Source organism: Podarcis liolepis (genome assembly GCF_965112155.1).
Source record: "Podarcis liolepis genome assembly, chromosome: 6".
In the NCBI taxonomy this organism is placed as follows: Eukaryota; Metazoa; Chordata; class Lepidosauria; order Squamata; family Lacertidae; genus Podarcis; species Podarcis liolepis.
Window position 1 is genome coordinate 35055886 of NC_139559.1, and position 26601 is coordinate 35082486.

Genomic DNA, 26601 nt, shown 5'->3' on the forward strand with positions numbered 1-26601 from the left:
AGGAAATACTTCTTTGCTTTGCAGGAAACAAGTAAAAATACTATAATGAACAGAATGTGAGAAGCTAATACATAGTCAGTTACCATGCACATAACTATAGTTGCTCTTAGAAGAACTTGACTGAGGTTCTGGAAAAGAGGAAGAGAAAGCCGTACTAGACTTTGCTCCCTCATGACTTCCTTGTGGTGACTTTTACTGTTTAAAGTAGATAGCTATGCTAATCCTGATATGGGTGTAGCTGCAGCTGCAACACAAGAACAAGCTTCCTCTTGTAATGTAGCCTGGTCTGAGGAGAATCTAGTTTTAATATATTCTGGCCTGCTAGGAGGCTGGGTGCTAGAAACTTTACATGCGCAAACTTGTGCAGCCATAGGAAGAACAACTGGTGGAAAGCCGTGGCAGCGACTTGTGTTTCGAATAGAGAACAGCTAACATGAAGGACTCTATGACTTTTGAGGAACAGGTGGAGCAGATTGCAGAAGCATTGCTTGCTGACTTCCCGGGGCAAAAATCGAAAACAGAATTTCGTGTCCTACAGTACCAGGGTGCAAGTGTGCGTTTGGAAGGTAAGATTATTTGTTCATCGAGAAGTATGAAGGTTTCTAACCACTTCCCCCTCTTCTAGAGCTGTGTAATCAGGAACTGCTGATTAAAATTACATGCAAGCAAAGAGGCTTGGTTTAAAAGTTCAGCACTTCCGTGTTAAGAGCATAAGGAAAGTTCTTAATAAATCCTTACGTTGTGGTGCATTGCAGCTAGAATTGCCCGCTGGTTTTAAGACACTTTAGCTGATTAGCCATCTGTTCACTTATTAATGCACTAAATACACTTCTATTTCCAAACTGAAATTTCAGTAAAGATCTCTTTCTAAGAGATTGAAACGAGTCTGTGATAACAGACTTCTAGTCAGAAGAAAAGGGCATATTAGATAAACATGTATTTTAGTTCCCCTTTTAGTAAATCGGGGGGGAGGCGATGGTCACCTCCAGGCTTGACTACTGTAATTCACTCTACGCGGGGCTGCCCTTGAAACTGTCCCAGAAACTCCAGCGGGTGCAGAATGCTGCAGCAAGGCTCCTCATGGGATCCCTGCCGTGGGAGCATATTCACCCAGTGGTTTACCAGTTGCACTGGCTCCCGGTAGAGTATAGGGTCAGGTTCAAGGTGCTGGTCTAGACCTTTAAAGCCTTTTGTGGCTTAGGGCCCTCGTATTTACAGGACAGCCTCTCCTGGTATGCCCCACAAAGGACCTTAAGGTCCATGAATAACCATAGTTTAGAGGTCCCAGGCCCTAAGGAAGTCAGACTATCCTCCATCAGGGCCAGGGCCTTTTCAGTGATGGCTCTGGCGTGGTGGAATGCTCTGTCCCATGAGACTAGGGCCCTTCAGTATTTAACTTCCTTCCACCGGGCCTGTAAGACAGAGCTATTCCGCCTGGCTTTTAATTTTAATTCAGCCTGATCTTTTATTTCCTTCTCTTCCGTCCCCCTCCCCTTTTATGAAAATTACCCACTCTGAGACCTCACAGCTAATTCTCCCCTGGCCTCCTCGCTGGCCCAAGTAGGACTATTTCAGCCAGCTAGCCCTGGGGATTATTTAATGCTTATTAAATGCATTTCCCCTAAATTGATTTCTGAACTTTGAATTTTATTGTTATTCATGTTTTTATACTGTATTTTATGCTGCTTTTACAATTAAGTGTTTTAAATTTGTTGTTAGCCGCCCTGAGCCAGGTTTTTGAACCGGGAAGGGCGGGGTATAAATACAATTTTATTTTTATTTTATTTTTATTATTATTATTAAGTTCTGTCTGAACCTTTCAGTCCTACTGCTTTAGCTGTTAGAACTTTTAGCTGGTTAATAGTCTGCTAACACTTGCAGGTACAAAAAGAGTTTGTTGCTTTGCTGCCAGAATGTCCGCTACAAATGAGGGTTGGTTTTGCATTGCTGTAGTAGCAGTTTGATATTACAGTGGTGCCCCGCAAGACGAATGCCTTGCAAGACGAAAAACTCGCTAGACGAAAGGGTTTTCCGTTTTTGCGTTGCTTTGCTAGACGAATTTCCCTATGGGTTTGCTTTGCAAGACGAAAACGTCTTGCGCTTTTTTTTTAAAGCCGCTTGAAGAGGCGCAGTTGCGACGGACCGTGCTTCGCAAGACGAAAAGACTCACGGAACGAATTCTTTTCATCTTGCGAGGCACCACTGTAAGTCAATAGTTAACACTGAAGTTTGTTTATAGTATTTATTCCTTGTTCTTCATTACAGAAGGATTTCCTGAGATCCTTAAAATATGCCTGTGCCCATATTTTTTTTTGGGGGGGGGGGGGCTATTTCACACAGGTAACTGAGAAACTTAGCCAGATGGATGGGGTATAAATAAATTATTATTATTATTATTATTATTATTATTATTATTATTATTATTCAGTTTTCCCATGTGTGCAATTATGCAGGGGTGTTCACAGAGAAGTAGTTTTTAAAAAATTGCCTCTGAGTTCTAAACCAATGTTTCCCATCCACACTAGTGGATAGTCTGTGATGGGGTATAGCCGCATGGTATGTACATGTCCTTATCCCCTCAATTATTACCCACCCTGCATTACTGGTGACTGGGAGTGGCCGCCAGGACCCATAACACCGGTTCTGAGAGACGTTTCCGAGCACAATTCCCAGTACGTTTCCGAGCACAATTCAAAGTGTTGGTGCTGATCTTTAAAGCCCTAAACGGCCTTGGCCCAGTATACCTGAAGGAGCGTCTCCACCCCCATCGTTCAGCCCGGACACTGAGATCCAGTGCCGAGGGCCTTCTGGCGGTTCCCTCATTGCGAGAAGTGAGGCTACAGGGAACCAGACAGAGGGCCTTCTCGGTAGTGGTGCCCACCCTGTGGAACACCCTCCCTTCAGATGTGAAGGAAATAAGTAGCTATCCTATTTTTAAAAGACATTCAGGGAAGTTTTTAATATTTAATGCTGTATTGTTTTTAATACTTGATTGGGAGCCGCCCAGAGTTGCTGGGGAGACTCAGCCATATGGGCGGGGTATAAATAATAAATTATTATTATTATTATTATTATTATTATTATTATTATTATTATTATTTCCAAATTGTATGTATTTACCAATGCATATAGCATACTTTCCCGTGTATAAGACAAGGTTTTTTGTTTTTGTTTTTAAATTATGTTAAAAATTGGGGGTCATCTTATACATGGATAGTGCATAGGGGTGACGTGAGATTGGTTACTGCCACGAGCAGAAGATTGTCAGCGGCGATTGGCGTGTTATTGGTGGCTGTGGCAAGGGCTGGTGTTGATTGGCTGTCGCTGCGGCGATTGGGTGGGCAATTGGCGGCTACTGCTGGTGAGGCGACATAGGTCGCTTTGGCAACACATGTGAGTGGCCGCATAGGCTATCCCCCGTAAAAAAATCTCCACAACTCTGGGTCACCCCTTCCAGCTGAACAACTCTGGGCAATCTCTCTCCTATTTTCTTAATTTGGAGTCCCCAAAAATAGGGGGCGTGTTATACACAGAAAAAATACGGTATCTTCTCAGCAGGTGCACAAGAGCACATGTTAGCAGCGTATTTTACAACGGGCAAAATGAAGGCTTGTGAATTGGGGTGGGGTGAGGAAAACGCACTCACAAACATTTATAACCTGTCACTGAAAGCAGATTCCTGCAGAAGACTGTTCCTGGATCTGTCACCAGAAAGCTGGCTAAGGAAACCTGCCTGCTTTTCTGCCTCCTCTGATATTTCCCCACTTTCAGCAGAGGATGGCTCTCTAATTAACCCATGACAGGATGTAACTCAAGTGTTTTGCAGGTAATTAAAAACTGTTGGGAGAAGGCAATTTTTAACATTCTCCAAGCTGGAAACTGTCCAAGGCTGTTTCTCCTTGAAATTCAGTCAAAACCTATGTGCAAATACAAGATCATTTCATGTATTGCTCTTCTGTGTAACGACTGCAAAGATGACACCAAGTGAGTTGGGCGGTTGTCATGGTTGCTTCTTACTTTATTATGAGCAACCCAAAAAGGAAAGGCGTTGGTAGCATAGAAAGTTACAACTGCCATGTCTCTTGCCAGGCTCACATCCTTTCCTGCTTGCCCGTGCTACAGCTCAAGGCAGTGAGACAAGAGATGAAGTCCAGCAACGTCAAAGTCAGATCTCACACCATCAGGGTAACGTACATATCATTTTTTAGGAACCTTATGCTGAAGTAACATAGCACAAAGTAAGCTGATGCTACCAGGAGAGCAATGCTTTACATATTACGCAGCACAAATTCAGTTTTCAGCACATAACTTCCTGCGAAGCAGAGAGTTTTGTCTGAACATGCTCTTTGTCACTCTAAAGCTTAGCACAGTTCTAAATACTAACACTCAGTGCATTTGGACATGGCAGGAAAGTCAGCCCAAGCTGGGCACTGGCAACTCACTTATTCAGTTTATATCTCTCCTTCTGAGGAGCTCAAGGCAGTAAACATGGCTCCCTAACTATTCAAATTTTATCCTCACAGCAATGCTATGAGGTAGGGTTGGGTCGAGAAATGGCAAGTATCCCAAAGTCAGCTAGTGGAAAATTGAACCTGGGTCTCCCCAATCCCTGCTTCAGCGCTTCAGCACCCATCTCAATATTCCATACCGACTCTTGAAATTGCCATGTAAGGCAAGGCCTTTATGCTCACTGGAATGCAGGAGTATTTAAATATAGGGGATGTGGTATCACCCCTCCTGATTGAAATGCACAGGGAGATCCTGAGATGAAGAATGAAGTCAAGGAAGCACCCGAAAGAGGAAATGTTGTAGTAATAGGTGACTTAAACTACCCTCACAGAGACTGGCCACATATATGTTAAGTCACGACAGATACATTAAATTCCTTGATACCTTATTGATCATGGAACCATCAGGAGGTGTGGTGATGCTGGACCTAATCTTGATTGGTGCCCAGGAGCTGGTGCAGGATATAATGGTTGAGCTATTTGGGAGCAGTTCTTATAGTGCTATTAAATTAAAATTCATAGAAGACATTCGTAGAATTGTAGAGTTGGAAGGGACCACGAGGGTCGTCTTCTGCAACCCCCTACAATGCAGGAATCTTTTGCCCGGTGTGGGGTTTGAACTCATGACCCCAGTATTAAGAGTGTCATGCTCTACCAGCTTAGCTATGTATGTAGCCATATGTTGTAAATGGCCAGTTGCAAATAAAATCTGACATGGCCGCATCTGATTTCGGAAGAGGAAGCTTCCCCAAATGAGAAGATTGCTAAACAGGAAAGTGAAAGGCAACGTCAAGAGGGTCAACTCTGAAATACTTGGGAAATAATGCCTGCCAAAGGATAGCTATGCCACCATGCATGCATAGGGGCCTTTTGGAATCCCCCTCACCAAGGATGATGGTCCTTGATGTCATAAGGGCCAGAACATGCACATACCCTTGTATGGTCTGGTCTACAAGAAGAGGGAGCCTTTTGCCTTGGGATTCTCATGACAGCATGGCTAAGGCTGGGCCAGAAGAAGTCACTGTCACCCTTAACACACAGTAGCAAACTAATGTGCATTTAAGGAGAAGCTGCAACATATAAGTGTTCATTGTTCCTCTCTAGCCTTTATGGATTTTTATTATTATTTGGGAACAGCATTGTAAAACTGGCTGGGCAAAAGGTAGGTAATAGGTCTCTGGGTGGTTTGCAGCAGATCACCAAGGATTTCTGACACTGAACTGTATAACAACACATGTTGTTGTTTAGTCGTTTAGTCGTGTCTGACTCTTCGTGACCGCATGGTCCAGAGCACGCCAGGCACTCCTGTCTTCCACTGCCTCCTGCAGTTTGGTCAGACTCATGTTTGTAGCTTCAAGAACACTATCCAACCATCTCGTCCTCTGTTGTCCCCTTCTCCTTGTGCCCTCCATCTTTCCCAGCATCAGAGTCTTTTCCAGGGAGTCTTCTCTTCTCATGAGGTGGCCCAAGTATTGGAGCCTCAGCTTCAGGATCTATCCTTCCAGTGAGCACTCAGGGCTGATTTCCTTCAGAATGGAGAGGTTTGATCTTCTTGCAGTCCATGGGACTCTCAAGAGTCTCCTCCAGCACCATAATTCAAAAGCATAAATTCTTCACCAATCAGCCTTTTTTTTTTTTTTTGGTTCAGCTCTCACTTCCATACATCACTACTGGGAAAACCATAGCTTTAACTATCTTAATTCTGGCTTGGGATTCATCAGCCTAGACTTTCGCATGATGAATAACAACACATAATACCACCCCAATCAGTTTGCTGGAACAAAGACGGGAAACCAGTAAATAGTTTTGTGTGTGTTGGGACTATGATCTGAATTCTAATCCTGAGAGCTATTTTGTGAAGCAAAATACCTTTAGAGGTGCATTATCTCTTAATTCTAAGTGTATGTCTGCTCTTCATTTGTATTTGGCGCCAGCTGGTGGACATCTAAGTTTTGGGGGTGAGGGTGGGAGGAGTGGACCCACTCCTGTTACAAGAGGAGAGGAAGTTGGTGTCTGCTTGGAGATTCAGGAGCTAATGCTTCATAACCGCCTGCATCCCTGCCATAATATCAAAGCGAGATGTGATGACCGAAGATATATGGGCTGGACAGCTGCAGGTTGAGTGGAAATTTCTCTCTAATACATGTAAGATAAAATAAACCTTTTCCAGCCTCTCCACCTCACCTTGCTCTGCTTGCTCTGTTCTCTTTCCCCCTCTGTTCTGTGTAGTCTTGCCTTTTTCACTGTGTGTTCTTTGGGAAAGCAGTTTTGTGTAGCCCTTTCCAGACGGTGCGTAAAGCTGTCTGGGTTACGCCTAGATATAATTAATATTACTAGAATGTTACTAGGACTTAAAACATAAGCCTCTGTTTACTTTCTTCCAAGGTGGAGGTAGCGCTGCAAGCCCTTTTGACCCAGTTCCTATTGCCAATACACTGAGACGCTTAGGAGATCAGTTTAATGCAGACTTGGAGAGACCAGCGCGGGAGGTCATAGAGGCAGAGGTAATATACATTCCTACCTCTCCAACAAAAAAACACCACCTTAGTCTCTGCTCATAGGGAACTTCCCTGCTCTGAATTAAAGGGGGTGCATGCATGACACACGTGTGACATGATTATGTCTCGCATGCTGGCCCCCTCAATCGTGGGGGCAAGCCAGCTCACCTGTGTGTGTGTGTGGCATATTACAGCTGCTTTCCCAGTGTATTGGCCCTTTATTTTGCAGTCTTGTGTGTACTGTATGTTAGAAATTTCCATTCTCTGTTTACAGGGAAGGAAATTCAAAGAAAACGTCGAGACTCTCAGCAAGACCTGGACAATTCAGAATCCTGAGCTAGCATATGAAAAAGCTTTCCTAGTTGTCGCTGTAAAGTTGTTTCGATACATTGCAAAGAAAGCTCGTGGTGTAGCCCAGGCGCGCTTACTCACAGAGGCAATCAGTGCAGCTCCGGAAGTGAGACACTATATTGAAAGTCAAGGTGGCTGGGTGAGTTAAGTTAGCATTTGGGTCCAACCATCTCCATTCAGCAGTTCACCCAGTAAAGTGTAAAAACTCCAACACTTTCTCAATACAGTGATGTATTTTAGTTTGTTTTCAAGATTTATTTCCTGCCTTTCAGTCGGAAAACCTTTAAGGCAGCTTACAAGGATTAACAGGTCACCAGGGCTGACCTAAAATCTCCAGGTTTCCCTGGTTCCCTCCAGGTGGCAGAGGGAAAGGTTTCAATCCCCAGGTGGGTGAAGGCGCCTTAAAAATAATTTAATAAACACAAAACACTATTGCTGTCTGTAGGTTTTATTTTATTTGTTTTTATCTTAAATTTTGGAAATGTACATCCAGGTTTTTTTCCTTTACATTTTTTTGGGGGGGGGCCAAGAGAGTGGGGCCCTAAGCTATAGCTGGTTTAGCTTATATGTAAATCTGGCACTGCATGCCCCCTTTACTTCCAGTATTTCTTTCACACCTTGTCTCTGTGTGATGGGATCTTTACAAGGTGCCTCTAAGTTAGATCTTCTATTTGCTGATTTTTCTTCATTTTTCCAATTAATACCTTCTTTTTTCATTTTAGGAAAACCTTGAAAACAGAAGAGGACAAAATAATCCCTAATATATCACTTTTAATAAAATATGCCTAGCTCTGCTTTGCTACTCTAAGAGAAATGGAGCTGGAAAACTTTCCTGCACTAGAATTGCACTCAACCTGCCTTTATTTTGTTTTGTTTTAATTTAAATCACCAAATAAAATAAATTGATGATGTCTAGGTGTTGTGAGCCTTCAGTGATGCCAAAAGTCACTCATGTGACCACACTTCCTCACAACATTCCATCTTTCAATGGCTTGGATTGACTGATTAATAACTATTATTAATGATAACTATATAGTTTTGTTTTGAATATTTGGAAAATTGGGCCACATATTTCAGTTCAGCTCACTGGGTTTATCTCATTTTGCCATCTGCAAAAAGAAGCCTAGATTGTTTTTTTGGTTTTTTTAAAAAAAAGCTTTGTAAATCACTTTAAAAGACAAAGAAATAAAATGGGGGGGGGGCACCCAACAGAACTTTAAACTTGCTCACTCTGGTCATCCTTTCTAACAAGGCTGTGGAACCTGTGGTTCCTTAAGGTGATGTTGGATTCCAATTCCTTACCAGGCCCAACCAGCAATGTCCCACAGTCAGGAATGCTGCAACCTGTAGGCCAACAACCTGTGGAGAACCATAGGTTTGCAATCCCTGCTGCATAAAATGGGAGACCATTTCCCCTCAGTTTCATTTAGTGCCATTTTCCCCTATAGCATGGAGAATAGCTCATTTTAGGATGCTTTACTAAATTTGATATCTCCGAAATTTGATACCTCCTTTTTTTAAAAAAAAATTATTGGTTTTCTTTTTCTCATCACAAATATACTTATATCCATAATATATAGTTGCATAACATCTCCCCCTCTCTCTCTTTGGACTTCCCTCAACTTTCATTTCTGATTAATTATCCTCATTATTATATTCTGCTGTCCCCCCCCCCATATATCATATTTTTCCTTTGTTACAATATTTGCAGAAACAAAGAAAGAATATCGACTCGATGACAGGATTGAAATAAACAGTCACAATTCTATGGATAGGGAACAAATATTGATAGCTCCTTAACTTGTTCATGCCATTACTGCTCTCTGCATTCTAATCTCAACAATAAGGTTGAATTGGTTATAGGTGATTAGGATAAAGGATTCTGGTTTTGCTGATGATTAGGCAGGTGGAATTTGCTTTCTCCCAGGGGTGGCCTGAGATGTTTTGGTGAGTGAGGCCTGAGGCACGCTCCCCTCTGCCCCACAATGAAGGGTGGGCATGAAGCCCTCGCCAAGCCTCTTCAGCCCACTGGGCTGAAAAGAGAGAGGAGCTTTGGAAAGTGGTTCTCCTCTACAGTTCTTTGCTTTCCTGGGCCAAAGATTTTCACTAATAAATCCAATATGCTCTTAAATAGACTGTAATAATCCTCAGGGTACTAGTTGACAATAAATACACTCTTACATTATATAGATATGATGTTCCAATGAATCAGAATGAAAGACGCCACGAGAAGAACCATGAACACCCAGCGTAGAATCCCCCATGGGCTATAATTCCAGTTTCTAAAACAGAGGAGGAAAGAGGGGGAAATCCTAAATAATTGCTCTTACTGATTTTGCAAGAAAGTAAATTACAAACTGGAGTCGTATCTCAACTAAAGGAAATTTAACCATTATGAGCACTGTATGTTGTGATGGGGAAAGACAAGCTTTTACTCTCCTGGTGATGATACACACTACCATCCTGACATCTGGGGTTGCGGCGCTCATCTCGCTTTATTGGCTGAGGGAGCCGGTGTACAGCTTCCGGGTCATGTGGCCAGCATGACTAAGCCGCTTCTGGTGAACCAGAGCAGTGCACGGAAACGCCGTTTACCTTCCCGCTGGAGTGGTCCCTATTTATCTACTTGCACTTTGACGTGCTTTCCAACGAGCAGGGACCGAACAACGGGAGCTCACCCCATCACGGATTTGAACCACCAACCTTCTGATTGGCAAGTCCTAGGCTCTGTGGTTTAACCCACAGCGCCACCAGCGTTGTAGTTACCGTATGCCTTAACTGTGGACCCCTCACCCCCACAATTGATTGCTGCAGAACAAAAGGTGTTAAATGCTAGTTTTTGCCTCCAGCAAGAAAGCAGATAGCAATCATAAAACACATGGAGCAACTGCTTAACAGGGTGCCTGCCTTAGGCCCAGGGAAATACTAAGCACAACTTGCACAAATCATTTTATCAGTGCACATAGCAGGTGCATGAGTGGGGGAGATAAGGTTTGGAAGTGGGTGTTGGTGGTTGAACTTCCCAGTCCTTGAAAGTGATGCTTTGAAGTCACATAAAAGTGATGCATTTAAGACACATAAATAGTTATGCTAATTATGGTCAGATGTTATTCTTCATGCAGTTTTAACCCTCGCTGATTAAGTAAAAGGGAACTTACCAAATTTTGTGTTCAAACCCAATCAGAGTATTCCCCACCCCCAAACTGGCAAGTACAACATTTTTTCATTGGGAATGTGGCAGAGAATGAACTGGGGCTCATTGTTTCTAGTATGTACGCCAGAGCAGAAATAAAAGGTTGATTTAGAAACAAAATGTGGATTCTGTTTATGCAAAGTTAGCCATCAAATATAATCTTGTGATTAGATGGCACTTACCTTTCTGTGACTTTATGATGACAAGTGGCATTGGAAGACAGAGATGCGTTTAAATTAAAATCAGAACTATCTGGGAAAGCTGTAGTAACCTCAGCTGTAGATGAGGGAGTGGAGGGAGGACTGGTTTGCACATGTTGACATGTTGTAGGAGCTGAATAATAGCAATGAAATATAATTATATTTACAATCCTGGGCAAATTGCTTGTGCTATGAGAAAGGTAGTGCACTCTTTACACTGAAAAATACTATAGAAATGATTCATGGTTATTAGCTGTGCAAGCAATGAATAATGAAAAATAATTCTTGGTTTAGGGTGCGATCCTAGAGTCTCTGGAACTGGCATCAGAGTGGCCATAAGGTAAAGTGGATCTTTCTAACTGTCAGGGACAGGGAGGCAGAAGAGGATTTTTGTTCTGGCAAGTCTCCCCATTGCAGGCATGGAAGCTCGGATACCTCGCTGTTCTGCCATCAGTGGTCTGTCCTCAGCAACAAAAGGGGACAAGCCAGAGTAGACTTAGGTTACCAGAGGTCCTTGTTTCCCGGGGACAATCCCTGGATTTACAAATCAGTCCCCATACAAAATCCATTGAAGTTGAAAAGTGTCCCCGGATTCATTGAAAAAAATCTGGTAACCTTAGAATAGACCGGGGAAGACACTGGATTGCACATCATGGCCTGATAAGAGCTGGGATGTGGGTATAGTCCAGGGCCTGTCTACTCAGCCAGCAACCAAACATTACCAAACACTGCAATCAGCCCCACCTCATCCCCTCAAAAAACCCTCACCTGTGGTTTATATTAAGACCATGGCATGTGGGAAATTAAACACTTCCTCTCTCCTCAGTGGTCATGATTGCTCCTCCCCATACTGCGATGGGAGTGGGAGGGAAGAAAAATTATAAAGAACATGCTGGTTTTTTTTATTTTAAAAAAACCAATAGGATAACATGCCATAGAGAAGGAAATGGCTAGAGCAATCAATACAGGCCAGAGTAGCAGCATGACAGCCATTCCACTGAGTTTTTAAAAAAACATCTTGGATTTTTTGAATCTGGGCATATTGCAGATATTAATATTGCACAGCTTGAAGCAATAGGATGAATAAAAACCGACTCCTCTTGGAATAAGAATTGTCCAGACCAAATTATGGTTCCAAAGCTTTACTAACATAACTTTCTTCAAAGAGACACGAAAAGCAAATTATGTTACATCCAAGTAGTGGCATAAAATCAAGCGCTTGTCCAAGCACAGGTTCATCTTCTTAGTAATATTAGTCTAAACAGAACTGAAATCAAAGGTCTTTCTCTCCGCACATAGATTCCATTAGCTTGTATTCCAGCCTGAGGCTGTTTTCTTCAGGAGAGACTCATTTGCATAGCTGTGTCTTTGGTTGCTTGAGAACAAAAGACAACTCCCACAAAATGGAGATATGCAACTGAATACCTTACTCGTGTGATCTAAGGTTAGGTGTGTGACACTTTGGTATTAGCAGCATGAATGAGAACAGGCGAAGACTGCTTGTATAAGATTGCACTGTAAGTGCATAAACTACTTGCTCTAGTTATATATGTAACTGGAATGCCAGTTTTGGGGGGAAACTATGCATACTTTTCTTGGCCTTCCTAATGTAACATGACTGGTGCCTACTGAGTAATCCAGCCTTGTATTTAACAACCCTCCTGGTAGCCCTAAGTGCCCAGAAATTCTATGCAGATGAGCTCATGGAATTCTATGCTGGCAAGAGAGAAGGGTTAGCAGTGGAAGGATACATGGTTCTGTCCTTTTTCTGCCAGCCCTCTTGGTTTCAATTCCAAATGTAGAGGAAGGAAAGTTTCTTTGTCCACAACCAAGCACAGAAATGGTGGAGATTTGCAGAGAGGGAACAGTTCATTTTGCCATTTTGTTCCTCCTCCACCAGTCTGCTTGGTAGAAGTCCTTTTTAGAAAAACAACAACAACCAGGCTTTAATGCTTACCACAGTGGAAAGGACATCCCTTCCTCTTTGGCCAGCATGAAAATACAGGGCAGTATAAAAAATGGAGGCTGGTAACTTTTGTGTAGTTACTGTATTTACGAGGCTGACTTACTCCATCAGAGCTGGCAACAAGAACTTTATTTCTATTTGCATTATAACAATAAAGGTAGTGATGAGACTCATATGACACCTTACCTTTATTTACCTTCAGTTTCACTGAAGTCATTATGTCAGCAAAAGGCCTTTCAATTCCACACCAATATGTTCCTGAATCATCTTCTGTCAGTTGGTGCATTGTCACCCGAAAGACGCCTTTCCTATTATCAAGGAGTGTCAATCTGCTTTTATAGTTCCACTTTACAAACTTCTTTGTTTCTCCTAAAATATCGCAAGATGTTCGGGAACTTCCTCGGCACCAATATTTATTGTCAAATCTGTATTCCATATCATAGAAGCAAGTTATTGTTGTGCTTCTCCCCTCTGTGGCTATCTCTTCTGTATTTTTCTGAATGAATGCTGTAAAACAATCTGTTGGGGGGAAAACATGGGGCGATATGTCAAAAATGTAACTGGGTAATTGCATCATACTAAATGTGAATCAGCTTCCATTCTCTGCTGTAGCTATATATTAGTCCTCTCATGTTATAATGTTTCTTAACGGCTCCTTACGAAAAAAACTGAAAATATATTTACGGTGTGTGTGTCCCATTTTGTCCTGCTCATTCAAGGTTGCTCAATTTATTCCACTAGGAAAGCCTAGGTGGTCAGGTACCTGTGGTCCTTGCTGCTGGACTACAGTGACCATCATTCTTGACCAAAGGCCATGCTGGCTGGAATCAAAGTCCAACTACAACTGGAGGGCCATTGGTTCCCCACCCTTGGGGTAAGCAGTAGAGTGGAACAGTCAGATTTTGGAACTAGAACCATTTTGAAATGCTCTGTATTTTCACAATTGCATTCTATAAATTGAAAAAAAATATGAAAATATATTGACCTGTGAGAGATATATTTTCCCTTCTGCATTTTTATGTTGTGAAGCTGCTCTGAGTATGGGCCTTGACAGATATTGAATGGACTTTAAAATATAACAGTGTCCGATTCAATCTAAATTCTGGTTTGAAGTATTACTCGGGGGGGGGGCACCAGAAAACATGGTGTTTGTGCTTCAAAACACAGCAAAGCAATTGTAAAACTTTGGCACAGGTTTGGAGTAAATCGGGCAATGTTGGATTTGAGGGGGAGTTAACTATGAACCCCGGTTTGATGCATAAATTTCTCAGCTTGGGGGCTCTGCAGAATGTGGTGTTTGCACCATAAAATGCTGCAAAATGGTTGCAGCACTTTGGGCTAAGTTTGGAGCAGATGCCAGATTTCAGGGTTCATATGCTGAAAATTTTTATCTTCAAAAACACCATCAAAAGATGGGATGGAACAGAAAGTTGCTTAAAGCTAAATGCCGCCCCCCTCAATCCATACCACCCTACCACAAATGTGCCCTTGCTTGTGCCACTGCAACCTCTCTGCCTTGTTACTGCCACCACATCACAGGCATGGCAGCGAAAGCACAGTGGTAGGAGGACCGTAGCAGCGGGGGGGGGGGGCAGCCGCATTGGCCCAGGCACAGTGGCAGAGGAATCAGCAGCAGCGATCGGCACATTCCTCTGGTCCAGATCAGCTTCTTGAGGTGACAGCCTCACCTCGCCTCATGGCCAGCCCTGCCATTTTTTTCTATTCTGTTGTTGTTGTTGTTTAGTCGTGTCCGACTCTTCATGACCCCATGGACCAGAGCACACCAGGCGCTTCTGTCTTCCACTGCCTCCCGCAGTTTGGTCAAACTCATGCTGGTAGCTTCGAGAACACTATCCAACCATCTCATCCTCTGTCGTCCCCTCCTTGTGCCCTCCATCTTGTGCCCTACCAGTGTGGTGTAGTGGTTAAGAGCGGTAGTCTCCTAATCTGGGGAACTGGGTTCGCGTCTCCGCTCCTCCACATGCAGCTGCTGGGTGACCTTGGGCTAGTCACACTTCTCTGAAGTCTCTCAGCCCCACTCACCTCACAGAGTGTTTATTGTGGGCGAGGAAGGGAAAGGAGAATGTTAGCCGCTTTGAGACTCCTTCGGGTAGTGATAAAGCGGGATATCAAATCCAAACTCTTCTTCTTCTTCTTTCCGAACATCAGGGTCTTTTCCAGGGAGTCTTCTCTTCTCATGAGGTGGCCAAAGTACTGGAGCCTCAGCTTCATGATCTTTCCTTCCAGTGAGCACTCAGGGCTGATTTCTACCAGTTTAATATTCCTTTGCTCAGGATTGCAGTGCCCTTAATATCCTTTCATAATTTGGTTGACTGCATCGACTACCCATCTGGAAATCAGAGTAAATGAAAAACTTTCTGGATAAGAGATGTTCCAAAACATTTTTCTTACCCACATACAAAGAAATCCAAAGGGTGAAACCGCGATTCATCTTGCGCACTGTCTATGAACAAACCCGTACAAGAAGAATTCAGGCATTGATGATAAGTTTTTCTTGCTTTAGGAAGTAGACACTCTCTTGTGCTGCTCATCTAATGCTCCTCTAACTCTGACCAGATGAAGTTATACCTGATAATTCACAGAAGTATGATTCACAGAAGCACCAACCACAGAGCCACAGCATCTTCAGAAGGGAAGTGGGGCCATCAAGTCTTCCTCTCTGCCAGACAAATTCTCCCTGCCAGACATTTAATGTCCCCTTAAGTTTGCACCAGCCACCAGGGCAAAGCCACTTCTATGTATTTTTTGCAAAACTTAAAATCAAACACACATACAAACACGTGCTTTTTTCTTCTTCTTTCAAAATTGCACTCAGAAATGTAGATTGCAAACAAGGAAGGGGGGGAGGAAAGGTAAACTCTGGGAATAATTCTGGGTGCTGGCTGTTACCCATGAATCCCTAAATGTATCTGACTATTTGGAAGACCTTCTTCTTCAGCTGTCCATTGTGTTCATCGTTGGAAGCTCTTGCTCCACTGCTCACTGACTGGGATGCATAATATAGGTTTTCCTTGGTAGTTAGTGGAGCCAAGGTGATGGAACTCCCTCACTGAAGAAGCTTACGTTGTTACTTCTGTGTTTGATTGTTTTTCAGTTCTCTGTTTTAAACTACTTTTTTGCTGTGATTCTACAGTATGTTGCCATTTTAAATTTGGAATAGGGAACCTGCAGTTTGTTCCTTCAGATGTTGTTGGACTATTGATGGCATCTGTCCGTCTGCTGCGCCTTTGGGGGTAAAGAAGAAGAGAAGAGTTTTGGATTTGATATCCCGCTTTATCACTACCCTAAGGAGTCTCAAAGCGGCTAACATTCTCCTTTCCCTTCCTCCCCCACAACAAACACTCTGTGAGGTGAGTGAGGCTGAGAGATTTCAGAGAAGTGTGACTGGCCCAAGGTCACCCAGCAGCTGCATGTGGAGGAGCGGAGACATGAACCCGGTTCACCAGATTACGAGTCTACTGCTCTTAACCTCTGCACCACACTGGTGTATGTGTCAAAATGCTGGAGAATTACAGTGCCTCCTGTAGCTGTAGAGACTGATGTGGGAGAGACATGTTTACCGGTTTTCGTGCTACAAGTACACCATGGCATTTCTTCTCTCTGTGCTCCTCCCAGTGGTCATTCCTCCTCTGGTTACTGCCTGAGGATACACGACCTGACTGTGTGTCTCCAGGCACTGTGATTGCCATACGGCGGGGATAGTGTTGCCAGCCTTCACTCCCCCTTTGCTTCTTACACAGAGGGCCCCACTCTGTGCTAACAGACTCTCACTTCGTGGCCTTTGAGCTCCATAACACCTTTCACGCTTGCTGTACACTCCAACCCATCTAGGTTCTCACCCACAGTGGTATGAACTGCTGAAAGACCTCTCGTTAATGTTTGCATGTCAATCTGACATTAAAGGCACAGTTGCAGTGCCTTGTTTAAACATGTCCCTACCTTACCCTTGTGGAAAATACGAGGTCCTGTCCTGTCAGGATTCATTTCCTGATATGAGGCCCATCTTACTGGTTAGGCTCAGCTGTATCATGTATATAGTTTCTTTAGCAACCCTAAAGAATGAAACAGGATAAGTGACTTTTCTGACCCTGGATTTTAACTATTCCTAGACAGCTATCCTTAGAAGGGCTGGTCCAATACATTTTGCTGCCCTTTCACAGCACCCAGTATCAGCTGCCTGAGGCAGATGCCTCTCTGTCAAACATTAGGGCTGACCTAGACATTTTGGACTGTAAATGGGGAAAACATATCAAAATTATACCATGCCCCTCTTCATTTATAACTTTGTTTCATGATATGCAGAGATGAAAGTTGAAAGAGCTGCATTCCATTTAGAATCTGCTGCCCAAAGTGACCTTGATGCCTCATCATAAAATCACTTCCCTTCCTTCTACCAAGTTATTTCAAATAGGACCAGCTCTGCAGTCCCCTGTGAGCTTCCTAAGCTCCACATGACCTAAGGTAGCCTGCTATTCGCTGTGGTGGACACTGTCTGAGGCCAGTGATGAAGTAACTGCAGTCCAGATTCTGCATGTGACATAAGAGGAGGGCACAGTCTTGTCCTTTGCCCCTGGCAACAAAATGTCTTGGGCTGGCCCTGGTTTCAAAACACCCAGTAAAGCCAGGTTTGACCCTCAGTCAACCCCTCGGCCTTTTCTGGTGCATCTGAGTTCTGTGGAGACTTTTCTTCTTGCTTCATGAGGTCTGCTCCTGCAAGGAAGCCCTGCACATAGCAAGGTTTTATTGGCTCCAGAGAGAGCTCACTGTTCAGTTGGTTAGAGCGTGGCGCTGATAGCACCAAGGTTGCAGGTTCCTACATTGCATGGGATTGAACTAGATAGTCCTCAGCCTCTTCCAGCTCTATAATTCTATGAGATATCTATAAGAAGTGCACACTGAAAATCCACTTTGTAAGCTGCAATTCAAAACAATCTTTCCTATAGTGGCTAAAATGCAAAATCTGGCAAAGGAAAACTGCAGTTATTAACTTGATTAGAAGCCATATTCCCAGTAACAGAGGCATGTGTCAAGTGAATGTGCACTGCCAATTTTTATTAGTAGTTTATTTTTAGCCTAAAAGCCCAGGAGGGAAAAACCTGCTCATTTTATCTTCCCAGAGCAGCTCTGAAAGGTAGTTTAACGGTCCTTCAGAGAACTTCGCAGCTGTGTGTGGGGACTTGAACATGAATATTTCTCCTCCCTCTCTTCAGCACAGGAGATTTGCTGTTTAGAAAAAGGAAAAACACACCAGGTCCAGAGTCTTGACTCCTTTATGGAGTGAAAGAAGTGAGGGTGGGGGTGGGGCTAGAGTGATTAAATGTATGGGGAAAGTCTCTTGTTGTTGGCTATGCCAGGAAGGGCTGATGGGAGTTGTAGTTCAGCAATATTTGGAAGCCACATAGAATCATAGAATCATAGAGTTGGAATAGACCACAAGGGCCATTGAGTCCAACCCCCTGCCGAGCAGGAAACACTATCAGAGCACTCCTGACATATGGTTGTCAAGCCTCTGCTTAAAGACCTCCAAAAGAGGAGACTCCACCACACTCCTTGGCAGCAAATTCCACTGTCGAACAGCTCTTACTGTCAGGAAGTTCTTCCTAATGTTTAGGTGGAATCTTCTTTCTTGTAGTTTGGATCCATTGCTCCGTGTCCGCTTCTCTGGAGCAGCATAAAACAACTTTTCTCCCTCCTCTATGTGACATCATTTTATATATTTGAACATGGCTATCATATCACCCCTTAACCTCCTCTTCTCCAGGCTAAACATGCCCAGCTCCCTTAGCCGTTCCTCATAAGGCATTGTTTCCAGGCCTTTGACCATTTTGGTTGCCCTCCTCTGGACACGTTCCAGTTTGTCAGTGTCCTTCTTGAACTGTGGTGCCCAGAACTGGACACAGTACTCCAGGTGAGGTCTGACCAGAGCAGAATACAGTGGCACTATTACTTCCCTTGATCTAGATGCTATACTCCTATTGATGCAGCCCAGAATTGCATTGGCTTTTTTAGCTGCCGCGTCACACTGTTGGCTCATGTCAAGTTTGTGGTCAACCAAGACTCCTAGATCCTTTTCACATGTACTGCTCTCAAGCCAGGTGTCACCCATCTTGTATTTGTGCCTCTCATTTTTTTTGCCCAAGTGCAATACTTTACATTTCTCCCTGTTAAAATTCATCTTGTTTGTTTTTGCCCAGTTCTCTAATCTGTCAATGTCAGGTGCGCCTGCCCTGTTTTGCTATTATTGCTTAGCTCTGTGCTAAGTGTTGCTACTATTTTTATTTTAGACAGTTAGCTAGGTAAATCTGATAATAAATATGGCACAAATATGCTGCTGGTCCCTAGCACATTGGGGCGAGGAACTGCCAGTTCACCACATCAGCTAGTTTGAGAAGCACTGCACTACTACCATACAATTTTATGTTATTTTCATTAATATATTCATTTTTAAGTACATTTCCACAATGGTTTGGTTGGAGAACTGCATTTAAAAATCTGGGTAACTGTGACTTTCAAAAGATGGCTGTGTTTTGGTTCTCATATTGTTTCAAAAAGTGCAAATTGAATAGATTCACCTTTAAATGCTACCTGAATCAAATTTCTGCCTCAGCCCTAGCTTCCAGGATACTTGGGGGGGGGGAAGTCATGTGGTTTGAATGTGCACTGGATGTATGGTGCTTTAAACGCATGGTGTGGATCTGCTTACTGTTGTGGCTGATATATATTGTTTCTCATGTGAACTGGAAGGGCATTCTTTATGTTAAAACAAAGGGCCAGTTTGTATTTTGGCCCTTCATTGGGTGAATTCAAAATATTTGGTTTGTTAAATTCACTGCTGACAAGAATGTTATTGGAATTTCAGTATTGTCCAGCAATATATAGGTGATGTAATAGGTATGAGTTACTCGTGCGTAAGCTGGTGCCTTTCTTGGTTAATTTGCCTTGTTAAACCTTTCTGACTGCACAGCCCCTTCTCATCGTGGCTGCCTCAGTCACTGGCAGAATCCGTCAGTGGGCGTTTCTTGAACCTCTTCCAACATAAAAGTTGTTTGACACCCAGTCTCCTCCTCCTCTCACTGCGTGGGAGTCTTCTGCGCAGGGAAGGCGTGGGTAGCGGAGGACCTGGGCTCTCCTCACTGATGTCCAGTGAAGAGTCCTGGAGCCCTCTCTCCAATTCCCCCGTTTGCCCCCCTTTATCCCTGGTGTTGCACTGATTGGCTTCCCCCTCTACTGAGCTGTTTCTCCCCCTGCTGCTGGGTCCTTCGCCAGCATCATCTGGGAGCCTCCCCTTCGCCTCTCCCTCCGATGTCAGTTCCCTGACAGGTGAGATGTTGTTTCCCATTTTAATATGAAAATTTGAACTCAGTGCTGATGCTTGGGATCATTTCTAATCAACAGCGGATGGTGTTGGGTTGATATGTGCTGTCTTCCGTCAAAACCCCTTGTGGTTAAAGCCAAATTGGAGAGGAATAAACTTTGCCTTATTTAGATTCTATTTTGATTATCTGATTTTCTCCACAGCACATGGGAAATCACAATTATTAGTCATCCACATATGGAAGCCAATAAACAGCTGGGGGCCATGTTCCCCTTTGGCGGAAAAGCTCTGCATTTCTTGCATAGTATTTTTGTGAGTTAAGTAGGAAGGATAACCAGGATTCTGTTTTTAGTTAGTTTTCCAAAAGCACTGATTGAATAAAGATATTCTGGAAAGTGTATGGATGTTCACAGCACAGTCACTCAGACAGCATGCATTCCAGGAACTGGCTAGTCTCTTATTCATTGACCCCTGTGTAACTTCAACATTCTAATATAAATGTCTGATTCTGACGTGGCTTCACAAAGTTCATCCCAGGCCGTGTGAAAGGGCGGTGATGACTGAATGTTTTGGAGTTTTCCGGCAAAGTTTAGGGCTGAGGCGTGACTAATGCATTTAGAAGTTAAGCCACCTCTCCAGGGGGAGATGGATGAATGAGAAGGCTGCTTATCTACACAGAGATATTTCAAAGTGGTGATTGAAGAGAGCCTTGGTAATGATCCCTTTGGTGGCCTCTATAAGGGATCAGATGCAGCTTTTCTGGAGCTGATTTTTATAGGGAGATTTTTCCAGTTCATCAAGTGGAAATTGCTTCAGACCAAGGATGACCTGGTTCTCAAGAATCTAATCTGAGCGGCAAGTCCAGCAGAATCAATGCAAGCAAAGCAGAATGCCTTTTCTCTTTGAAAAACGATGTGTTATTTCATTCTTGTAAAGGGAGGCACTAGGGCCCAGCGTGGAATAATTCTTTAATTTCCCCACAGTGGGTGCTACACACATACTAATTTCCTTTAGGTCTTGTGATGAAGTAAGTAAACCACAGACTTCAACAGGAACTTCCCCCCCTCGTTGTAGTTTCCACTGAAGCATGACCTTGTCATGTCCATCTTTATCTCTAACAGTTCAACTTCACCTGGTTTTACAGAATGGATCAAAGAGAAATTATCACGCAAAATCTGGAAACAGCCCAAAGCAGAAAGCTCAACAAAGAGGAGTTCACTAAAGAATTTTTGGTAAGTAAACAGCAGCGATATTTCTCAGTCTGAATTCATTCTAAGGGGAAACCTTCAGCTACTGTGGAAAATGTGCGGCTTAACAATTGTTGAGTCTTCTAGCTTGTAAACAATTAGCTGCACCATTGAAGCAGCGTTGAAGGAGCGAAGGTGCAAAAGTATTTAACTGTTTGGCTCTTACGTGCTTTACCATTTCAAAACTAGGTCCTTCCTGTTTCTTCTTGTGAGATTGTATTACTATCGCTTTTGGCTTGATTGCAAAATCATTTGCTGCTAATTTCCTACTAACAAGGGGAGATAAAAGCAGTGTTTGGATTACAGGTGGCCAATGGGGGCTAGTGGGGATCCTGGCCCTTTCCCCTTTGTGATGGTCACATAGCCAGTGTTGACACCATGTTTGGGGGGCCCTTGGGCAAAATGCTTCCACCTCCATGCTATAGGCAACATTCCCTTTGAGCCCAATGTGCACCACTGCCCAGGAGGAGAGGGCAGGAGCGAAGTCTGCCAGTCTGCCTCCTCTATCCAATGCCAAGACATCCAGTGCTATGACAAAATGCTTTCTTAATGGTCATTATATTATGCATTAGCTTTTAATAGAATTGTCAGAGCCTGTATTCTTTTTCCCTCTGACCTCAGTATTTCCTCATTTCCCCAAATCATGTGCATATATGCTTGCCAATTTGGGATCATGTATCTGCTGAAGGGGACTGCAGCCCATGAAATATTATGCCATAATATGACAGCCTTTAAGGTGTCATAACTCTTTGTTGGTTTGCTACAATGAATTAATGCAGCTACCTCTCTGGAAATTACTCCTCCTTGCTTGTGTTCTTGAAGAGGGCAGGTGAACTGCAGGAACAGTAAGGAGGTGGAGCAGAGCAGGGTACTCTGGGGAATGCACAGTGGACCTCCTTCTGGGGTGTGGGCAAGGCACCCCATGTTGCCAACATTGAAAGTCAGTCCTATCTTTAGAATCTATGTTTAGAAGGCTACCCAGAGTGGCGGAAGCATGATTTGGCTAAAACTGGAGCGGGGGAGAGTGTCAGGGAGTGAGGCTTCTGGATTTCGTTAAACTGTGAAATTCACCGCCACAATATAGAGCGATGGCAGCAGGGGCTTCCCATAGATATTTGGGAAGATAGGCAGACAAGCCTTTAGTCTGACCCATCAAGGCTTATCAGAGGCCTCCCATGAGAAGACTACAAATCGTTTTTAAAACTGATCTTTTTTTGGTAAACTGCTTAGAGGTTTTGTTACAAACAAGCAATATATGTGTTTTGTTAAATGAAAGAAAGAAAGAAATAATGGTGGCAGGCATTATTTATTTGAAGGACAGCTTGTCCCCCACGGCTGTGCCCTGCAATGGACGTACAGCCACCTGGAAGTGTTTGGTGGGTTTCAGGATACATTGCATACCTTCCCGCCAAGTGTCTGGATGACAGAAGCCAATCCCAGCTTCTGTTTGGATCCCAGTATGTCCCATTTTTGGGTCCAGTGCTCTGGCATGAGTCCTCATGCTGGATTGCCAGACTGAAAGACGCTCACTCTGGCACAACCCGGTATTTTATGAATACAAAAGCCTACATTGGGTATCAGTGAAGAAAAGTGTTTAAGAGTAGTGATTTTCTTCAAGTTACTTTCATTTATGTGTCTGTGTTTGGGGGGGGGGGAGAAGGTTGTATTTCTCACTTTTAATGCAGATGAAAGATCTGTATTGCCTAGAATGCCAGTCCAATTTAAAGCAGTTTTATTCCTTATACTCACACACCAAACCTGCTGGATCACAGCAATGGCCCATCTCGTGAGCCAACCTATTCTTACAGCAGCAGACCAGATCCCTGTGGGATGTCTGCAAGCAGGACATGAGTACAATAGGACTCTGCCGACCTGCAGTTCCCAGCAACAGTGGAGGTAGAACATAGCCATTGTGGCTAGTAGCCATTGATAGCTTCGTCCACTCTGAATTTTCCTAATCTTTTTTTAAAGCCACCAAAGTTGGTGGCCATCACTGTCTCCTGGAGAAGTGACTTTACCTATGCCCTGCACAGATAAGAACTTTATTTTTCCTAAAATAAAAAAATTCCTTCCAGTAGCACCTTAAAGACCAACTAAGTTAGTTCTTGGTATGAGCTTTCGTGTGCATGCACACTTCTTCAGATACCAATATTTTTCCTGTCTTGATTCTTCCAAATATTCAGCTTCATTTGATGTCCACAAGTTCTAATGCTTTGAGAGAAAATCTTTTCTATATTCATTGCATAGAAAAAGTGGACCTATTTTTTTTGTCCTGCTTTTCCCTGGGAAAACCCATGTTTTACTGCTGAATCAGAGCAAATGGCAGTGGTGGTTTTCTGTGGGAAATGCCTGTGCCTGAAAAATGCGGTACAAAGGGAATTCTGGGTGAGCCCTCTGTTTACAGTGGTCCTCTTGGAGCTCTTCACAATCTCTTTTTGTTTTAATGACCCTGAACCATTTCATATCATCAGCAAACTTGGCCACCACAAAGATCACCCCTAACTCTTGACCTTTCTTTGTATTCCATTACTGCAAAGTTTACTCAAGAACCTTTGGTGAGGTACTTTGTTAAAAGCTTTTTTGAAAGTCTAAGTACACTGTATCAGTTTGACCACCTCTGTCTATATGCTTGTTGACTCTCTCAAATAACTCTAACAGGTTCATGAGACAGGACTTGCCCTTGAAATCCTGGAGCATGCATATCAATAACATTCACAAGTGACTCATTCCAGACTGAAAAGCATTCTTAGCATTGCTTGTGGAAATGCCCACAGAGCTTCTTGTGTGATACAACTTTTCCCCCTCCCTCCGCCAAGGCATGAAGTCCTGTGGGGTTAAGGGTGTACAGGCAACTGGAATGAAAGGGGAGCAAGGCTAGTCAAAGAAATGTTGATGCTTGATGCAAAGGACAAGATGGTGCCCTCTCTCCATATTCAGAAGTTGACTGGACTACAGCTGAATCTTACACTGGCAACAGGAGAGCATCCACCACCCCACCTAAGACCTGTCCCAGTTTTATAGTGGGAGGAAATTTAAATGTAATTGAGAATGCAGGTGGACATTTTCCAAGCTCTTCCCTCATTTCCTTTTCTACTAGGAAATAAGTGAGTCCATTCACACAGCCACGAGAAAACCTGAATTATTCCACACAGCACAACACTCAGTACCCCTGCGTTAGTAAATGTTGGTAGTGATTAATCGGTAAAGATAGCACCTCTTCCTCCTGGGAACTCTCTCTGTTAGGGTGACTACTTAAGATTCATCAATAAAGAATGACATCAGTTTGAAAAAAGATTTGCATGTACTATATAGAGACACAAATTTAGAAATTATTATTATAAATTAAAAAGAAATACAGTGCTTTTCACCTTGGTGGGGAAGACTGTGGTCAGATGACCTGTGTGCCTGCTTGGTTGGTGGTCCAGATAACTAAATGTTGATGGGCAACTTCAAGACCCCTCCTCTTGCTTTGTGTGGTTCTTTTTCTTTAAACTAGACTTGGTCGCCTTTGAAATAGAGGACTGTCCTCTATAAAGTAGGACACATACCCCCTAATGTCATATGTGTGAAGGTTACTTAGTGGCAAGGTAATGCTGAGAGGCACGCACACTCTTGCTTCAAATGTTCCCTTCTTGAGGCCTACCATTAAAAGCAACTTCCGTTGCTTAGGCCTTGCAGTAACAGAATCAGAGAGTTGAAAGGGAATTCAAAGTTCATCTAAACCAGTTCCCCTGCCAGTGCAGGAAATCCATCATTACATCATCCTGATAGATGGCTATCCAGCCTCTGCTTTAAAGCATCTAATGAAGGAGAAGCCACCATCTTCTGAGGCAATCAGTTCCATGGTCAAACAGCTCAATGCTATCAAGAAGTCCTTCCAAATGTTTAGCAGAAATCCTTTTTTATTGAAATTTGAAACCATGGGGTTCAAGCCATATCTTCTGGAGCAAAAGAAAATAAATTTGCTCCATCATCTGTGTGATAGACCTTTGATACATAATCAGCCTGTTGATCCAAGCCAGTGATGCTTCCCTTTCTTCCCTTTGTTGAGTGTGATTGACAGGGACAGAGGGGTAGAGGTCAGCAGAGCATCAGAATGGCCTCATCACCCTCCCTATCCTAGAACTGTTGAATTTTGAGCCCCTCGGGGTGCCAAAATGAGCACCTATTAGAATTCATTCTGTTTATTGAGAGAGGGAAGAGCCCAAGGGTAAGATCAGCTCAGGCAGTTCCTCCACCATTTCATTTCTATGGTAAATGTGACATGGATCATCCAGACTTCAACAACTTCAGAGCTACTATCCTGCCAGTTAGGATTTCATTCATTTGGTCATTTTTAAAATAGTTTTGTCTCAGCTCATTTTGACTGTATGATGCAGGAATGATAGGTTTTGGATACCATTAAGACTGGGGGAGAAATGCATTTATACAATGGTACCTCAGGTTAAATACTTAATTCGTTCCAGAGGTCCGTACTTAACCTGAAACTGTTCTTAACCTGAAGCACCACTTTAGCTAATGGGGCCTCCCGCTGCCGCCACGCCGCCGCAGCACGATTTCTGTTCTCATCCTGAAGCAAAGTTCTTAACCTGAAGCACTATTTCTGGGTTAGCGGAGTATGTAACCTGAAGCATATGTAACCCAAGGTACCACTGTACACACACACACACACACACCACATTTCACTATCAAATTCCAGGGCAGTTTACATATATTAAAGCAACAGTACACCATAGGAACACAGGGAACTGCCTTATACTAAGTCAGACCTATGAATCTTGCAATGAGGGTCCCATGGAATGAATCTAGACTAATCTCTTAGGAATGTTTGGGTCGAAAGGCTTCTGTCTCAATTGAGGAGTTGGACCGGATGACCTTTGCATCTCTTGCAGCTTTGTGATTCAATGATTCTCATAGTGGGGGTTGCTGAACTGTTTTGCAATGAGTTTCTGACTCATCTGTTCCCCCACCCACAGCTCTTCATTCTGCATTTTGGTAGCATTATTGTGAATTACTTTCCTATGGCAAATGTAACACGCAGGCCATCAGCTCCTGGACAAACTATTATATAGTAGTTAGTATATTCCTGCAACTTCCCTGTTGTTATGAATGAGGGTTGCCACCTTGGTTCTGGCAAAATACAGGACAGGGTGGGGTGGGGAGAGCAGTTGAGGGGGTGGGGGCGCTTTCTTGTTTCATCTGGTGTTGAAGTGACTTTAGAGCAATCCATTACAATCTATTGCAGCCTAACAACATGCCCCTCTGGAATTTGTCACACACACACACAAATTTGTAAGTCTGT

At 43.3% G+C, this 26601-nt stretch overlaps 2 protein-coding genes and 1 long non-coding RNA gene across 6 annotated transcripts in view; 2 read left to right on the forward strand and 1 right to left on the reverse strand.

Moving 5' to 3' along the window:
• Positions 1–18: 18 nt before the first annotated feature.
• Positions 19–8272, forward strand: BCL2L15 (BCL2 like 15). Of its 3 annotated transcripts, XM_083509092.1 has the most exons (5): positions 19–566; positions 4090–4185; positions 6894–7012; positions 7281–7496; positions 8080–8272. In XM_083509092.1, the coding sequence occupies exons 1-5, from the start codon at positions 434–436 to the stop codon at positions 8116–8118; spliced, it is 603 nt and encodes a 200-aa protein (XP_083365218.1). In that variant the 5' UTR covers positions 19–433; the 3' UTR covers positions 8119–8272. The 3 variants fall into 3 exon arrangements, with proteins under 3 accessions (XP_083365218.1, XP_083365219.1, XP_083365220.1); XM_083509093.1 differs by lacking the exon at positions 4090–4185 and having other exon boundaries at positions 31–566; XM_083509094.1 differs by lacking the exon at positions 4090–4185 and having other exon boundaries at positions 31–566; positions 6900–7012.
• A 1264-nt stretch (positions 8273–9536) lies between these two features.
• On the reverse strand, positions 9537–13069 carry LOC310709469. The gene is made up of 3 exons (XR_014527544.1): positions 12903–13069; positions 10733–10883; positions 9537–9639 (listed from the first exon to the last, which is right to left on the reverse strand). It is a non-coding gene; the product is annotated as an uncharacterized lncRNA (long non-coding RNA).
• A 409-nt stretch (positions 13070–13478) lies between these two features.
• PTPN22 (protein tyrosine phosphatase non-receptor type 22) overlaps positions 13479–26601 on the forward strand; it is a 44089-nt gene continuing 30966 nt past the window's right edge. The window contains exons 1-2 of one of the 2 annotated variants that reach the window (XM_083508846.1): positions 13479–13590; positions 21174–21284. In XM_083508846.1, coding sequence (XP_083364972.1) covers positions 13531–13590; positions 21174–21284 — 171 coding nt within the window. In that variant the 5' untranslated portion in view covers positions 13479–13530. The remainder of the gene's footprint in view (positions 13591–21173; positions 21285–26601) is intronic. The other variant, XM_083508845.1, reaches the window with a different exon arrangement.

Bases quoted from the DNA above. Each gene is read 5' to 3' on its own strand.
- BCL2L15 (XM_083509092.1), top strand. From the start codon at position 434: ATGAAGGACTCTATGACTTTTGAGGAACAGGTGGAGCAGATTGCAGAA. The intron at 4,186-6,893 runs GTAACGTACATA...CTTTCTTCCAAG, and splicing joins TCAGATCTCACACCATCAGG to GTGGAGGTAGCGCTGCAAGC. The intron at 7,497-8,079 runs GTGAGTTAAGTT...TTTTCATTTTAG, and splicing joins TTGAAAGTCAAGGTGGCTGG to GAAAACCTTGAAAACAGAAG.